Here is a 17,146-nt window from a genome sequence, read left to right as displayed (position 1 = left end):
TAAATATCGTTCAAAAATATCGATATATTGAGGAAATAATATCGATATATCGATATTTTTTCGACAAGCCTCGAAGTTCGCTTACGAAATACGAGTAAAGAAATAATTATAAATTACGAAACCAAGCCAAAAAAGCAAAAGTTGCAATTTTGAAAATTATTTTAGCTAAACAAACGTTCCGATTTGAGATTATGATGTTAACGGGCCAAGAATCCTTCTATGTTTAATGCGATATCATAAACAAATTGCGTATTGTATTGCTTATCGTCAATTTGTAAGTACACACAATATAATATCATAAACATGTATAAAAACATTGATGATTGGTTTTTTCACTATAATTAACTAGTCATTTGTCTCCTCTTATGTTGGTTTATGTTAACAATCGGTGGTTGCAGGTGCAGTCGCAGAAAATGGATATTTTGCGTCATTTCCAGAATATTTCTTGGTAAGTAACTAAATCTCTGTCAAAATAGAATATAAAATATCCTACCCTATTGATAGGTCTACTACCTATTCAGTTTGATATTGTATCTACTTTTAGCTTCAGAGCCTTTGAACAAAGTAATAATCACTAAGTCCAATAAACAGAGAGTAATGTATTTTGTTTATGATCACAATAAATTGATGTGAATGTTGTAAATCTGGTAAATCTACATTACAAAAATATTCTTCAAAGTCTTCTTGAGGTTTTCTTCTGAACTGACTGAAGCCATGTATTCACTGAAAAACAATATAAACAAGAGAAATAGGTAGTTTTTTGTCATAACAAGACACATTCTTATTGTCAGGTGTAAGCCAGACTGGTGCTATCCAAGCATGAGTAAGGAGACCAATGAACTGCTACATAAATGCATAGATCTGCCGACTATGAAGCTCTCTGATGATGTAGAAGAGCTTATCAAGAAGAGTAAAGCCTTCTCCATACCATTCCCAATAGAAACTATCAGGTAAGTGATGAACTGTCTCAGAGTTCTCAGATTTGCTAATATTAAATTTTAACACAGTGTCAGACAACATTCGTTAATTCGAGGTTATTATATTATAATACTTATGTGTTTTATGTGGTTCCGTACCTCAAAAGGAAAAAGAAACCCTTATAGGATCACTTTGTTGTCTGTCTGTCTATCGTGTCTATCAAGAAAACCTATAGGGTATTTCCCATTGATCTACAATCATGAAATGAAAATCTTTTTATTTATTTTTATTCGTATAAACTTTTACAAGTGCTTACGAAATTTGGCAGATAGGTAGGTCTTATAGCACAAGTAATGGAAAAAACCTGTAAACCGGGAATTTGTGGAATTTACACAACAAAAAAATTTAAATTTGTTCATATTATAACATTTTGCTTTTTAAAAAGGGTAACTTTTTTTAATATTCAGATACAAGTTATCCCTTGACTGCAATCTCACCTGGTGGTAAGTGATGATGCAGTCTAAGATGGAAGCGGGCAACCTGGAAGGGGTTGGCCGTTTTTTAATAAACCCACACCCCTTTGGTTTCTACACATCGCTTGGCGGCACTAGCCACGGCCGAAGCCTACCAGACCAGGCCAGAAATTTAGAAATTATTAAATTCCAAACCCAGACTACCAGAGAATCGAACCCAGGACCTCCCACTAATAAGACAACAGCGCTTACCACTGCGTCAAAGAGGTCGTCGAACTTCTGATTTTCTTGCTGACTCTTCTCAGTGGAATCTATTTTTGAACCGGTGTGGTAAAGTCCCGACAATTAGAAATTAGTTTTTCAAATACTTTCAGGTTGGAGAAGTTAAAAGTCCGCACACCAATAGAGAAGTTGAAGAGGAACATAGTGTCAACATACCCTTTGATACATGAGAGGGTTCTGTTGCTGATGACACACTTTCTTATTTACAAAAGGTAAGAAAAATAATTATTCCTGACTAGCTGATGCCCGCTACTTCGTCCGCGTGGATTTAGGTTTTTAAAACCTATTAGCCTATGTCCTTCCCCGGGATGCAAGCTATCGCTGTACCTAATTTCGTCAAAATCGGTTGAACAGCTGGACCGTGAAAGGCTAGCAGACAGACAGACAGACAGACACACTTTCGCATTTATAATATTAGTATGGATTTACCTAATAGGCCAGCAGCCGCCGAGTATTTTTTTCATTTGTGATTAATAACAGGCTAGATCTTTGTGAGTAGGTTCCGTTTGATGAGACACCCAATTTTTGCTCCGTGAAAATTCTCTATAGAGGTAGCTATTGTACTTGGTTGGTCGAAATTGTCTGAATAACAGTAAGTATTTTTTTGAATATCGAGATAATTGGATAATAAACTCGGAAAAACAATTGTCCTACAAAATAGATGGTATGACTGGTGTGTAATCCACTCTGAATACATATGTCCAAATAACGGGGTCATAAAAATTATTATAAATAACCAGCTGATTTTTTGTATGCAGCTTAGTAAATATTTGTACATTGAAATGGCCACATAGTCCTACAAATTTAGTGGCAAGTTTTCCCAGTCCTACGCTTAGAAGTTGTCCATTTTATGGTAACAATTTTTTCATTAGATTTACATGAGACAGCTAACTATGTCTTGTTTTAACTCTTTCAAGTCTAAGCAAAATCAAAGTATGCTGTATAGGTCTCAGCTTGACACACTTTTTGTATAGTGTATGATTAAAGTTTCTTTTCTTTTCAGAGAATTTGGTTGTAACATAGAAAAGGCATTCTACAAAGATATGACGGTGCCCGAGTTCATAGAGAGGATACTCAAAAAACGCGCTGTCACATTTATGAACGAGAGCGATGACTTTCTGCTCTTCTCTGGTGAAAGAGAGTAAGAATGACTTACATTATAACAATAACTAGCTGATGCCCGCGACTTCGTACGCGTGGATATAGGTTTTAAAAATCCCGCGGGAACTCTTTGATTAAATAAATATTATATATAAAAAGTAGCCTGTTAATCCAGGGTATAATCTATCTCCATTCCAAATTTCATCCAAATCCATTCAGCCGTTTTTGCGTGATTGAGTAACAAACATCCAAACATCCACACTTTCACATCAATACTTATAATAAATTTATAATATTATAGTACATAGTTTATTATTTAATCTTGAAATCAGAGTAGTAGTTAGTAAGTTTTCATATTGGGGTTAAATGTAATAAATAAATAAACAAATCTTTATTTGTTGCTTAAAATTACCCATGACTCCCAAACTAGGTTAACCAGTGTCATGGGGGAAATAGGACTAAAAATGGGATAAATACGACTTTTAGATCTTATCAAATTTATTTAGACTGGAAATTCGCATAGTTGAACTTCTAAATTGATTTCTGTTGTAACAATTTTTTCTATTAGTCACGATGGTTGGGAACAAGTTGGCACTCTGCATCAGAAACCTCCGCTCTTACTGGAGAACTGTTTGAGCTATGATGAGATGAAGTTATCCGCTATGGTCTACGTAAGTGGGTATACAGAATGCATCAACGACGGCTCAAGGACAAACGCTGGGGTTATTAGAGAGGACATCGCCGAAGAAGACGCCGTTATTATCGGTGAGTGAAAAAAAAATCGAATTTCAGCACATTATATTCGGCCAAATATTCGATATTCGGCTAGATGGTCGGCATTTGGCCAAGTATATTCGGCTTTCGGCTTTGTTTTCGTTTTTTCTTCGTTTCGTTTTTAAAAGCATCATTTTCTGTTAAAGGTCTCATAGGTCCACGTTTTGAGAGACGCGGTCGAATGGACTACGAAGACATAGTAATAACTGAGCAACAGAATTGCCTTGAAAACGGTTATGGTGAAGAAGTGACGCCTACGACATGTCTTAACGTTCTGAAGACTACGTATGTGAGGAATAATCAGTCCGCTAAACATATGTGGAGACAAATGTGGTCAGAATTCTACCAGGTAAGAATATGTTTTACACTACGCGGCAGAAAATAATGTACATCGATCTTTAGAAAAATATAGCGGATTTGTAGAGCGTTGTCTCTGTCGTTGAGACCGACAAAACGTCATATAGGTATGAGTGACAGAGACAACGCTCTACAAAGCCGAAAGTCATTCTAAAGGCCGATGTTCATTATTTTCTGCTGCATAATGTATATCACTATGTTTAGGATGCTTCAAAACATTATGTAGTTTGTGTAAGTTCCTACCTATACAAACTTAACAATAAGGTTAGATAAAAACTGATCAATTGCGAAGGATCCCGTAATTATCGTATGAGTTAATTTTTTTTTATTTGCAATACACACTGTGAAAATATCAACACTCTACCTATTATTATTATTTATGAGATACAACCCGCTGACAGACGGATAGACGGATGGACAGCGGAGGCTTGATAATAGAATCCCGCGGGCTTGATAATAGAAGTCACACAAAATGTGTTCATAAATAAAATGCTTGCTAACCTGTTATGCATATTTTTGAACTTTTCTGTACCTTTATAGGTTCATAGTTACACATATGAAGAATTAACATCTTATATAAACATCCAAGACAAGGATGAAGACAAACAGTATCTGGACAGATATGTGAAGCAGCCGCACTCTGATAATATATTCGACAATGAGGTGTACTACAAGAGGCTGAGCATTCTCGTCGAAACCACCCTTCTAGAGGCTGAGTACAGAGCTGTGGAGAGCGGGAGAGATGCCTTCGTCAATGTTATAGGGTGTGGTAAGTAAAGACGGCAAAGATAGCAGCTACCTTTTTTTTTCGTTATAGGAGGAAAATCCTCATGGATGCCTCTGGCATGCTCCACTTGGGGTGCTGCCCAATGGCCTACGGACTAAAATCCTCCTTCCCACCCCCGCTCTATCTTTCAGGTAAGAGCAGCTACCTGCGACTCGTTTGATGTCGCTGTCCACTTGGTTAGGGGTTTGCCAAAGCTACGCTTTCCGGTGCGAGGTCACATTTCCAGCTGTTTGGGACCCTGAACACTATCGGGTCTTCGAATTATGTGCTCCCTCCGTTTCTAACCTATATTACAGTACGCGGCAGAAAATAATGTATCGACCTTTAGCATGAGAGTTCGGCTTTGTAGAGCGTTGTCTCTGTCACTATGTGACGTTTTATCGGTCTCGATGACAGAGACAATGCTCTACAAAATTGCTTGCTACCTCTTTCTAAAGGTCGATGTACATTATTTTTTGTTGCGTACTGTACGAGCGTCGTAGGCTTCATTCAGATCCATACAGGTTTAAGACCTATTTACCTATCTAGTTTTAACTGGAAGTTTAGCTAGCTATCAGTATATATTTCATGTTACTTTGTTATGTTTTTATAGGACTCGGCGTGTGGAAGATCGCCCCGCACCAGCCGGACGTGTATATCCTCACATTCCTAGAGCGGATACGGGCGTTCCTTAAGAAGGATCTTTTGAGCCACGTCACTGACGTTAATTTCGCCTACATTAGGACGAGTCGCGGTATACAATGTGAGTTGCATTAAGTTATATATTATGCTTTCCTTAAGAAATACCTTGCAATCTTATGGGTGAAATACTAAAATAAACATATTTTTCGTATTCCAGCATTATTCACAAACTCGCCTATTCATAATGATCAGTCACCAATCGAAAAACGAATTTTCTTTGAATGTAAACGACATCCAAAGGGTAAGTCACGCATTTAAATTCTGTGAGTTCAATCTGTTCTATTGAAAATACTTATATACGAAAAATAAACTTTTGCAATAATTGCTTGTGATATTTCTATTATGACAAACATTGCTTTTCTGCGAAAATATGTATGGTTTGTAAACAAAATCATCACAGAATGTTACAAAGATCATTCGTATAGTTATTTATATGGGAATGACGGATGAATTCATGTCTTTTTGCAGGTGGTATAAACGTGCAAATGGAGAACAGAGAGCCCTCTGCGAAGCTGAAAGGTGAACACGAGGGAAAACTACTGGTTATGACCTACCCTTGGGATGGCAACGCGCACCCTGGGAATGAGTTTTGGTAAGGAATCATAATTTAAATTTAACAACATCACACCTCTCTCTCTCATACTCACTCACTAACTCATTCACTCACTTAATCTCTCTCTCACTACGCGAGCGCCGTCGGAAGAGCTGTAGACTTATTCCTCAAGTCAAGTGACCAAATGAGTGGTCTGCTCGAATATACGCACGCACATTAATACAATCTACTTTTGATAGTCATAATTTGTATGATTTGTAGGTCAATGATGCAATCTTTATCCCGCAGGATCGGAAGTCTATCTGGATCCGGAGATCCGGCAGCCGCGTGTTCCACACAAGTCGCAGAGCTGCACAACGCACACATCAACCCCGCTGTCAGTGGCTACAATGTGCGAGTCGCGGGCCGATATGGCGTCAACTCGCTAGCGGAGTATTCGCGCTCTCTCACTACGTAATACTGAAAGAGAGAGATGGACGGATATACTGTTATTGTCTTATGTCTATGTAGCGTATATACAACTCATCAATCCCGCCGTCAGTGGCTACAATAGGCGAGTCGCGGGCCGATATGGCATCAACTCGCTAGGTGGAGTATTCGCGCTCTCTCACTACGTAAAACTGAGAGAGACGGATATACTGTTATTGTCTTATGTTAGTGACTACAACGTGCGAGTCGCGGGCAGATACGGCATCAACTCACTAGCGGAGTATTCGCCCTCTCTCTCTCCACATAATACTGAAAGAGAAAGATGGGTATACTGTAGACCTAACTGTCATACAATACAAAGCACACATTTTAAAAGGGACGTATGTTCCATTTTAATGGTCCTTCGAACCGGATAAAACTGATAATGATATTATTAGGACACTGTACTCGAATACTTCTTTGATAGGACTCTTGACTATGCAATAGTGATGGATGTATTTGTGAGAAAGAGAAGAGTCTATTGTATATTTCATTCCTATATTATATGACTTTTGTATACAAGATATGTAAGTTTGTATGTATGCAGTTTAGTTTGTCTATTTGTATCGCAGAATTTGCTTCAGTGGAGGCTGCACAAGTATTAATTGTGGCTAATTCTATTTTACACAATGTCTGAACTAAAATAATAGTTCTAAATTTATTGCTATCTCTCATAATGCTCCCAGCAGAAAAGAATAGCATTAGATTTAGTTAAGTTCAGAGATTGTGTACAACAGACTTAGCGACATTGACAAACTATGTTTTCAGTTTTTATATCTTGGCAAAACAGCTTTAGATTAGATTAATATATACTTAGCAATGTATCGAAACTACAACGCACATGAAACAATATTATTTAGTACGGTAACTTGACTTTTTCAGAATTAAACTATTAATCGGTAAAGCACCGATTTATTTAAGGTGGTAATTGACGGTTCATATTATGAAGTAAATAATAAAACGGATGGCAATGAACTAATTAATAGAGATCGATTTTTACGTTTTTACGAAACCAAAAAGAAAAACATTCTTGCTAGATTACCTTTAAAAAGTGGAAAGAGAACTGTGATGGCTGTATATGTTATGCATAATATGTAGATGGTTCATATTATGAAGTAAATAAGAAAATGGATGTATAATGAAAAGTAAAGTAGTTTTCATGAAACCAAAAGAAACTTTCTTGCTAGATTACCTTTAAAACGTGGAAAGATAACTGTGATGGATGTGCATGTTATAGGTAGATTTTATTTATGGAGGTTCATTATTTATGTAGTAAATAAGGAAATGGATGGTAATGAACTAAATAGTAGTGAATTTTTTTTACGTTTTCACGAAACCACAATTGCTAGATTACCGTTAAAAAGTGGTAAAAGATCATGTTATGCGAGTGTACTGTTTTTTCAGTGAAATATGTAATTAGAAAAATGTAATATAGGGAATTACATGGACAGCTATGAGGATTTTAAGAAACACGCCCATTCAGGTGACTCGCTAACTCAGTGTCTAAAACTGAATGATAGTCACCGAGCACATTAGAGATTGGTTTGTTCTACATTGCTGCTTCGCTGAGTGAAAATAAAATAAAAATTCGTAGAAAACTTTCAATGGATTAAAATTTAAAATAAATGTTAAATGAGCTTGGTGGCTATCATTCAGTGTTAGACATTTAGTTAGAGAATCAGTAGGCTGAAAATGTGCCTCATTATTAGTCCAATCTGAAGTTGCAACATGGTGGTTTGCACTTTTCGCAGGTAATAGACTAAAAATAAATCACAAATCCTGCTGAGATATGTTTTTATACAGTGCCCAGTCATACGCTTTATGTTCAGGATTGGACTATATAGTTTTGCACATACTATATTGGTCTTTAGATTGTGGTAATAGTATTTATTAGGTCTATATTCTTGCCTAGTTAACTTTGTAAGAGTATGGTAAATAAGTAGCTATAATTTTAAGCCAAAATAAGATAGCATTAAATACGAACAATTGTATAAAATAATAAAATATTTTCTGTAATGTAAACAAAATATAGCAATATTCATAAAAAATCTAGCTAATGCTCTGCATCCGTTGCATTGCGTCTCGGGCGTCACCTGGGTCGTCGATGGCCGTCAGAAACCATCACGGAAGTGTCAACAACAACTAAAATTTCAATTCAGTCGAATGTACGATGCGCTATGTATAGGTACACATAGGTAAAAATAGACAGAGACAAACATGAATTTTTAGATGAGTACCTACTCGTAATATATAGTAAAAGACCCCCCTGTCTTTTCTGCACTGATTTGAAGGCATTATTATAATTTGGTTAGGTTTTATTTTATATCTCAATGCATTTGCTAAAAATAATTATGAAGGTATAGTTATATTATATTTAGTGAACGTCTTTATGTGAGTAGAACAATGGCTTATATTAATTTTTACACACTATACTGACTAGAATACTATAATAAAATGATTAGTCGGGTAAACTTTAATAAATTAGGGTAATTCTCAAATTATATTTGTTACGTTTATTATCGTAAGAAATATATGCTGCTGTTTTTATTAAAAGTCGTTTTATTTCTTTTTGTTTTAAGTATTACTAGCTTATGCTTGGGACTTCGTCTGCGTAGACTACACAAATTTCAAACCCCTATTTCACCCCCTTAGGGGTTGAATTTTCAAAAATCCTTTCTTAGCGGATGCCGACGTCATAATAGCTTTCTGCATGCCAAATTTCAGCGCAATCCGTCCAGTAGTTTGAGCTGTGCGTTGATAGATCTGTCAGTCAGTCAGTTACCTTTTTCTTTTATATAATATATTTGGATTTATTTGAGTTTTAGTTTTAAGTTCGCGTAAAAATTACCACCACTATATCATCGTACAAATCGAACAACCGACCATCAAAAAGTAATTTATTACTATTACGGTATTACCTATTTTGAATAAAATATTTGATTTTTAAGTAACCTATATATGCAGTTATCCTGTTCGCTGTCTTCCAGAGCTCTTTTTACGATGTTGACAATTGCATCTGTTGGAACTAGAGTAGGTATGTACCTATATTAATATCCCTACTTAAAAGATAAAACCAGTGTATAGAGTTAGGTGCTAAAATATAACAATAAAAAAGATGAGAAAATCAAAGTTGATAATATCCCACTTTTTTAAAGTCGGTTCAACCGTAAAAAGTGCCTCATCTAGTGGTAATCATTCATCCATGGTTTATTTACTCTGTGGTTGCACACGTCATCTTGCTGTCAAAGTGTCATTCACCCACATTCTTTTACAACTTCATTCAAAATCAAATCATTCAACAAAATTCAAATAGAATCAGTGTTTCCATGTACACGGTAATTACCGTAGATGCACCGTAATTCAGTCCTAATCTACCGTCAAGGTAATATGCCCATTACCTTGACCGTGTCACCGTAATACAAAAATCACGTTAAAAATTCATAATATACTGCGTAATACGAGTACGAATCTCAGTCACGTTAGCATATTTCGTAATGGCAACATTTCTCTTGCTCTCGGTTTAAGCATCAAATCTCAGCGATCTATTTTCGTCCTTATTCAAGTAATTAAGAAGGAATGAAATGTAAAATTAATGAGATTTAACAAAATATTAATATGAATAAATCCGTTTATGAAAAAGATATTGCTATGCTAGGAGAGTCAGATTCAGAATAATATTAATAATTGATTAAAAAGCAAATTCGTGACTTTTTTCTTTTAAAAATGACACGGTAATTTACACGGTATTCTTTTAGCTAATCCACCGTAATTAAAACTAGAAACACCGTAATTTTAACCCTTCAACACGGTAATTCTCGATTTACATATGGAAACACTGAATAGAATAGAACCATATGTAACAAGTAGGTACTCTAGTGATTATATACTCTTTGAATAGAACCTAATAGAACTTAGAAGAATTCAGTTCAGTCGTGTTTTCTTTTCTTAGGTGTTTTGTTTTTATTTATTTGAATATAAATTAAATTCTGTTTTTATACCTACTTGTTATTTAGTAAAGCTTGTTTACAATGGATTTCTTGAAACAATTAAAAAATATCCCCTGGTAAGTTGAAGAAAATCACTTTTTACTTGTTTTTGTTAAAAAAAGTAAGTACCTAAGTAGGAGTAAGATAACTAAGGTTATTTTAAACCCTTTTCTGATTTTTGAAGAATGAAATAAAGTATCACATACTTGTTTGCTTAGGTAAACTAATATTTGTAATTTGGAAAAACCATAGATTGCAACATATTTTGTAATTACATATTTTATTTTTAAGTATGTAGATACATTCTAAGGTGTAAATATGTTTTTATATAGGTGCTTATTTAGTTGTATTTGTATACTCTTTAAACCACAATGCCAGTTTTAAGTGTATTGCTCTCTTTCACAATGTTCAATGTTCTCTGCAGAAATAATCAAAGCACTACATTCAGACCTGCTATTTAGGCTGAAATTTATAGAGCGTGCTTTGACTTTGCTTAGACTTAAGCCACTGTTAAAATGAGACAGATTTATGTCAGCTATATAACGCTGTCTCGTTTTAACCGTGTCTTAAGTCTGAGCGAAATCAGAGTACACTCTATAGATCTCACCCTTAGTATACTACAAAATATTTTGTTTACCAGGTTCAAACCCGACTGGGTGTATCCTAATGTGACAGAGGAAACCAAGGAGTTTCTGAGTAAGTGTACAGATTTGCCTCCAGCAAGTCTTGGGGAAGATTTGGGGGAAATTATTAAAAAGAGCAAAGCATTCCCGATAAAATTCCCCATAGATACAGTGAGGTAAACTGTTATTTTAATAATTGTTATTATCTGATAATTAGGTACATAATATTACTTTGATTTTATTGCTAAGTGGGTGACATTAGAGCCTATGTCTAACATATCGATGAGCCTTGATAGCTCAACTTGTTACGTGCTAGTCCCATACTTGTTTTTTAAATTGATACAATTTTTTTCAGATTACACCAGTTACAATTACGGAGACCAATTGAGAGATTGAAAAGGAATATTGTGTCAACATATCCCATAATCCATGAAAGGGTTTTGATATTGATGATACGCTTTCTCACATACAAAAAGTAAGTTTAAATTTAAAGCACAAGGACTAAATTAAATTAATGCAAAGGAAGTAATAGCTGTGATAGCCTAGTGGTTAGTACGTCCGCCTTCTAATCGGAGGTTGGGGGTTCAACCCCGGGCCATGCACTTCTAACTTTTCAGAGTTATGTGTGTTTTTATTAATTAAATATCACTTGCTTTAACGGTGAAGGAAAACATCGTGAGGAAACCTGCATGCCTGAGAGTTCTCCATAATCTTCTCAAAGGTGTGTGAAGTCTACCAATCCGCACATGGCCAGCGTGGTAGACTATGGTAAAAACCCTTCTCACTCTGAGAGGAGACCCGTGCTCTGAGAGGAGACCCGTGCTCTGAGAGGAGACCCGTGCTCTGTAGCGAGCCGGTGATGGGTTGATCATGATGATGATGATGAAAGGAAGTAACTACCTTGAACATACAGCACAGTAAGTTGTAAATTAATTTGCTTTAGTTTCATTTACTTATTATGATGAAGTTGTGTTGGGTCCTGAAAAGATACAGCTCTTGCAATTCACGAAGGCGAGTGAACTTTACTTGTGGTTACGTCGTATACACGGATATTGCGTAAGTGTGCGTGCATGTCGGACCAATCAGTTGCTAGCAAGCGCTCGCAAACGCACACTACTTTACGTTACTTATACCGATAGGACTTAAACACAAGCATGAAATGAACCACTCGCTCTCGTGAAATACAAGAACTATACCAGACAAACTAAAACACTCTTTCGCATTTATAATATTAATATAGATAATATATGAATTTTTCAGGGAATTTGGTTCAAATATCGAAAAAGATTTCTATAAAGACATGACTGTACCGGAATTCATTGAAAGAATTTTAACTAAACGCGCGATCAGTTTCTATGGACCGAGGGATAAATATCTACTGCTTACGGGTGAGAAGGGGTGAGTGACATATACATCACCTGTGGTCATTCAGTACAGGATGACCCAAGTAGACAAGAGTGAAATCTTTTTTTTTAAATCGATTTAAAAAAAACTGTTATACCCACCTACCAGATAGCAAATTGAGATTATGGTTCCTTGTATGTCATGGACTTCCGCAAAGTAACGCCTGTTTTTATAAAACTGTGTGGACTACAATTTTGAACCCCTATTTCACCCCCTAGACCTAGGGGTTGAATTTTCAAAAATCCTTTCTTAGCGGATGCCTACGTCGTAATAGCTATCTGCATGCCAAAATTCAGCCCGATCCGTCCAGTAGTTTGAGCTGTGTGTTGATAGATCAGTCAGTCAGTCAGCTTTTCCTTTTACATACAGATTTCTAAATGGCCTCAAAAATGTTGCAGAATGAGCGGTTGGGAGCTGATAGGTAGTTCAGAACAAAAACCACTCCTATTACTAGAGAATTGTCTGAGCTATGACGAACTGAAGCTCTCCGCCTTAGTGTACGTGAGCGGATATACCGACTGCATCAACGACGGGACCAGAAAGAACTCCGGCGTTCTGAAGGAAGACAACATTGAACAAAACGCTGTCATGATCGGTTTGTGCTTTTATATTGCTGTCTCTCTTGTCATTATGAATACAATATCTGCATCTCGCTCTTTTGACAAACTGAAGCTCTCAGTTTTGGTGTACGTGAGCGGATATACTGACTGCATCAACGACGGTAACAGAAAAAACTCGGGTGTTGTGAAGGAAGACAACATCGAACAAAACGCTGTCATGATCGGTTTGTGCTTTTATATTGCTGTCTCTCTTGTAATTATGAAAACAATAGCTACCTCTCGCTCTATTGACGAATGCTCTTCGCCCTGGTGTACGTATAAGCGGATATACCGACTGCATCAACGTATGTACGAGAAAGATCTCCGGCGTTGTGAAGGAAGACAACATCGAACAAAACGCTGTCATGATCGGTTTGTGCTTTTATATTGCTGTCTCACTTATCATTATGAAAATAATATCTGCATCTCTTACCAGAGAGCTGTTGTTGACATTTGCCAAGAAACTTTTTTTAGATTTGATGACTGTATGTGGATAAGATGATCGATCTATATTCAAGGTTTGATCGGGCCGCGTTTAAAACGTCGTAGCAAAATGGACTACCAAGAGATCCTCGTGACGAAAGAGCAAAATATCGACGACCATGGATACGGGGACGCGGCCAACAGACCGCACCAGGTGGCCAAGCATCTGTGGAGGAAAATGTGGTGCGACTTCTATGAGGTTTTTTCAAAAAAAAATTCGATTATAATCACTTACTCCATCCATTGACACATGTTTTATCACTGGCCGCCGAAAAGAGGGGTTTTTAAAACGGTGGACTTATAGATATTCCAGGTTCCATAAAAACCCCTTTAATACCCGGCCACGAGTTTTTATTAGCTTATTAAATTTGTTCTCATTAAATTACAATTATTTTTAATGGAATAAATTCATTCTGGCCGTATAACTTTTTAAATCAAACAAGCATTTTATTTGTAGCTATCTAGTCACTTACAAAAATGTATCTGCTTTTCAACTGTTTCAAACATACTAATCTGTTCCCTCAGATCGAAAACGTAACGTATGATAAGGTGACGTCACTCCTCCAAAAACAGAACAGAAATGAAACCAGGCCATACATACAGAGGTACCATCACAAGAAGACCAGTAAACTGATATTCGACAACGAGGTGTACTACAAGAGGATCAGTGTTCTGGCTGAGAGCACGCTGTTGGAGGCTGAGTACAGAGCGGTAGAGAGCGGGAAATTGGCTTTTGTTAATGTTGTAGGATGTGGTACGTCAACTTTGACAGGTTTGCGTTTGATTATGGGCTGAGACGTGGCTGAGAGGCTGAGACAGTCAACAGATATTTGTGAAAGCTTTGCGCTTGATTAAAGCGGAGACAGTTGACTTATGTCAAAGACATAAACCATCACAAAAAGACCAGTACAGAGTACAGCCTACAAGGTGGTCAGATTTCGATAAAATATGAGATGTCATTAGATTTGTCTTAGTTGTGAGAATGGCACTGGGTGAGTGGCGTCATACAAAAAACAATATGGCGGACGCTAGTCACCAAAAACTAAGGCAATATGTTTAGTTGAATGTTCGCCAGGATTTCAGGACTCTTAGCGAATACTTATCCCCGATTTCAAATGCCAGTTTTTCAATAAAACTAGAATAAGCACCACACACACACACACACACACACACACACACACACACACACACACACACACACACACACACACACAACCAACCACGCCCACCCACACACCCAAAACCATCCACGCACCCCCAATCACACATATCGACACATATTTATCTATGCTAATATTATAAATGCGAAAGTGTGTCTGTCTGTCTATCTATCTGCTAGCCTTTCACGGCCCATCCGTTCAACCAATTTGGACGAAATCTACAGTACAGAGTTAGCTAGCATCCCGGGGAAGGACATAGGCTACTTTTTATCCCCGAAAAATAGAAGAGTAACCACGGGATTTTTAAAAACCTAAATCCGCGCGTACGCGGGCATCAGCTTGTGATCCATGATATTCTCTGTCGCCAGGTCTCGGTGTATGGATGGTTCAGCCGCACCAGGTGGACGTATATGTGCTCACATTCCTGGAAAGGATCCACGCTCTACTACACAAGGACTTGCTGAACCATGTTTCTGATGTCAACTTCTCTTACATCAAAGCAAGTCCTGAAGTCGAAGGTAAAGTATAGTTTTTGTCATCTATAACTCTATACTGTTAGCTTTTTGAAGTTACGAGTAGTTTAATGAATTAGACAATATTTGACTCTTCCGATGTCACGCTATCTGTGGCGGGGCAGCCATCTTGAATCGATTTGTATAAATACGGGTGTTTGAAGGTTTTTAGGCCAGTCTCGTTCTGACTCGAGACTCACGACTATTAAATACTTTTGTGTTTAGGTCGCGATTTTGATTGAGTGTTTGATTAATTTCGAAATAACTACCCCATATTATTTTAAGCTCCTATGGTTATTTGAACTGTACCATAACTGAATTACACGTTTTAACAATTCTGTCTGCGTCCGTTTGAACGGGCTAATCTTCGGAACGGCTGAACCTATTTTGACGCAACTTAGACAAACAAGTAGATGATTTTTTTTTCATGTTTTGAATCTAACACTGGTTCAGAATGCTCGCACTACCAAGAAGCACCAGTAAGAAACTCGGCGGATGATCTTTTCAAAAATTTAAGTAACAATGTTAATTTTTTCAGGAATATTTACGAAAGATACGACACAAAAAGAACCAGAATTGATTAAACTCTTCCTTGAATACAAAGGACATCCTAAGGGTAAGTACAAAATAGTGTTTTTTTTTTTCATATAAACAGATGTACGTGAATAAAGTGTGCCAATAAGTGACTCATTTTGATTTTTATGAAATCAGGATTTTAGGATATGAGCATAGATAAAATTATTTTCAACACACTTGCTCATAAAGTGGCTCTAATTTCACCGCAACTAGGCACATAATGACACCTATTATCAATCTGTGAATTTTTCATTGCTATTATTCACAAGTGAGTTATAGAGTTTTTATTTTATTGGTTGAGTTGCTTTGTTCTTAAAAAAGTTCAATGACACCTACAATCAAACTGTGACTTTTTCATTGCTATTATTCACAAGTGAGTTATAGTTTTATTTTTTACTTTATTGTTTGAGTTGCTTTGTTCTTAAAAAAGTTTCGATATAAAAAAGATCGTGTTTAATAGTACCTACAAAGAAATTTTTAGATTATTTTCTTCACAAGTGTGTTGAAAATCGTCGTATGTATACACATGTGTATTAATGATTACCGTCCTCGGCTATCTCAATGGCGCCTCAGCGGTAATCACCAACATTACACACTTGTACCATAATGTGCTATTATATAACATTTTGTTTATAGGTGGCCTAAATGTGCAAATGCAGAAAAGAGAGCCCTCGTCCAAGCTCTCAGGCGAGCATGAGGGAAAGCTACTAGTCATGACCTACCCCTGGGACAGCAACGCGCATCCTGGGAATGAATTCTGGTGAGGATATTTTAGATGTTACGAGTGCGCAAAATAGAAAATTACAGTAGGTGGCTAAGGGCTGCGCCTCGCGTGGTGCGTTGCATCACGCGTCGTACAACGCCATATAACAAGCAAACGCTTCTGCATACACGCTCTCATGCTTGAACATTTGTTTGAGTTAACCTAACTGTGCTGTAATATTTTATCGTACATGTGCAGTAATAGTCCACTTTACAGTTTTGAAACTGATGTAATAAGACCCAAATTAATCATATTTTTATGATTTTTTTTGTCACTAGGTGCGGTCTTCTAGCTTCAACAGGCGACTCTGCAGCCGCCAGCTCCACACAAATAACTGAACTGCATAATGCATACATTAACCCTGCAGTTAGTGCGAACAATGTGCGGGTTGTTGGGCGACACGGTCTCAAAACACTATCCGAGTACTGTCTCGCTCTAACTACATCTGACTGAAAGAGATAGAATTATGATATTGTAAGGCGCCCTTTAAATATAGTTAATCCAGATCACGAGCCTCGGTCCAATAATATTATTAAGTAATATAGTTATGTATATTTTTTAATTTTTACAATAAAGAGATTGTTATACTTATTTACACGATTTACTTCGTCTTGTATTTTTTTTGGTTATAAATATCTACATAGAA

The 17,146-nt window shown here is 36.7% G+C and overlaps 2 protein-coding genes across 3 annotated transcripts; both read left to right on the top strand.

Moving 5' to 3' along the window:
- Positions 1-71: 71 nt before the first annotated feature.
- LOC117983558 (uncharacterized) lies at positions 72-8,941 on the top strand. Its single transcript, XM_034970144.2, has 12 exons — positions 72-274; positions 399-448; positions 792-950; positions 1,766-1,885; positions 2,677-2,814; positions 3,343-3,539; positions 3,695-3,897; positions 4,446-4,674; positions 5,285-5,434; positions 5,531-5,614; positions 5,842-5,965; positions 6,215-8,941. The coding sequence occupies exons 1-12, from the start codon at positions 227-229 to the stop codon at positions 6,381-6,383; spliced, it is 1,671 nt and encodes a 556-aa protein (XP_034826035.1). The 5' UTR covers positions 72-226; the 3' UTR covers positions 6,384-8,941.
- A 1,297-nt stretch (positions 8,942-10,238) lies between these two features.
- On the top strand, positions 10,239-17,104 carry LOC117983560 (uncharacterized). Of its 2 annotated transcripts, none has more exons than XM_034970148.2 (11): positions 10,239-10,457; positions 11,021-11,179; positions 11,359-11,478; positions 12,264-12,401; positions 12,806-13,002; positions 13,525-13,688; positions 14,015-14,243; positions 15,018-15,167; positions 15,700-15,777; positions 16,374-16,497; positions 16,779-17,104. In XM_034970148.2, the coding sequence occupies exons 1-11, from the start codon at positions 10,423-10,425 to the stop codon at positions 16,951-16,953; spliced, it is 1,569 nt and encodes a 522-aa protein (XP_034826039.1). In that variant the 5' UTR covers positions 10,239-10,422; the 3' UTR covers positions 16,954-17,104. The 2 variants fall into 2 exon arrangements, with proteins under 2 accessions (XP_034826039.1, XP_069356079.1); XM_069499978.1 differs by having other exon boundaries at positions 10,241-10,457; positions 11,021-11,076.
- The last annotated feature ends 42 nt before the right edge of the window (positions 17,105-17,146 follow it).

This window comes from Maniola hyperantus, chromosome 7 (assembly GCF_902806685.2).
Source record: "Maniola hyperantus chromosome 7, iAphHyp1.2, whole genome shotgun sequence".
Taxonomy (NCBI): Eukaryota; Metazoa; Arthropoda; class Insecta; order Lepidoptera; family Nymphalidae; genus Maniola; species Maniola hyperantus.
The sequence above is the reverse complement of the archived record's forward strand: the minus strand, read 5'-3'. Positions and strand labels throughout refer to the sequence as shown.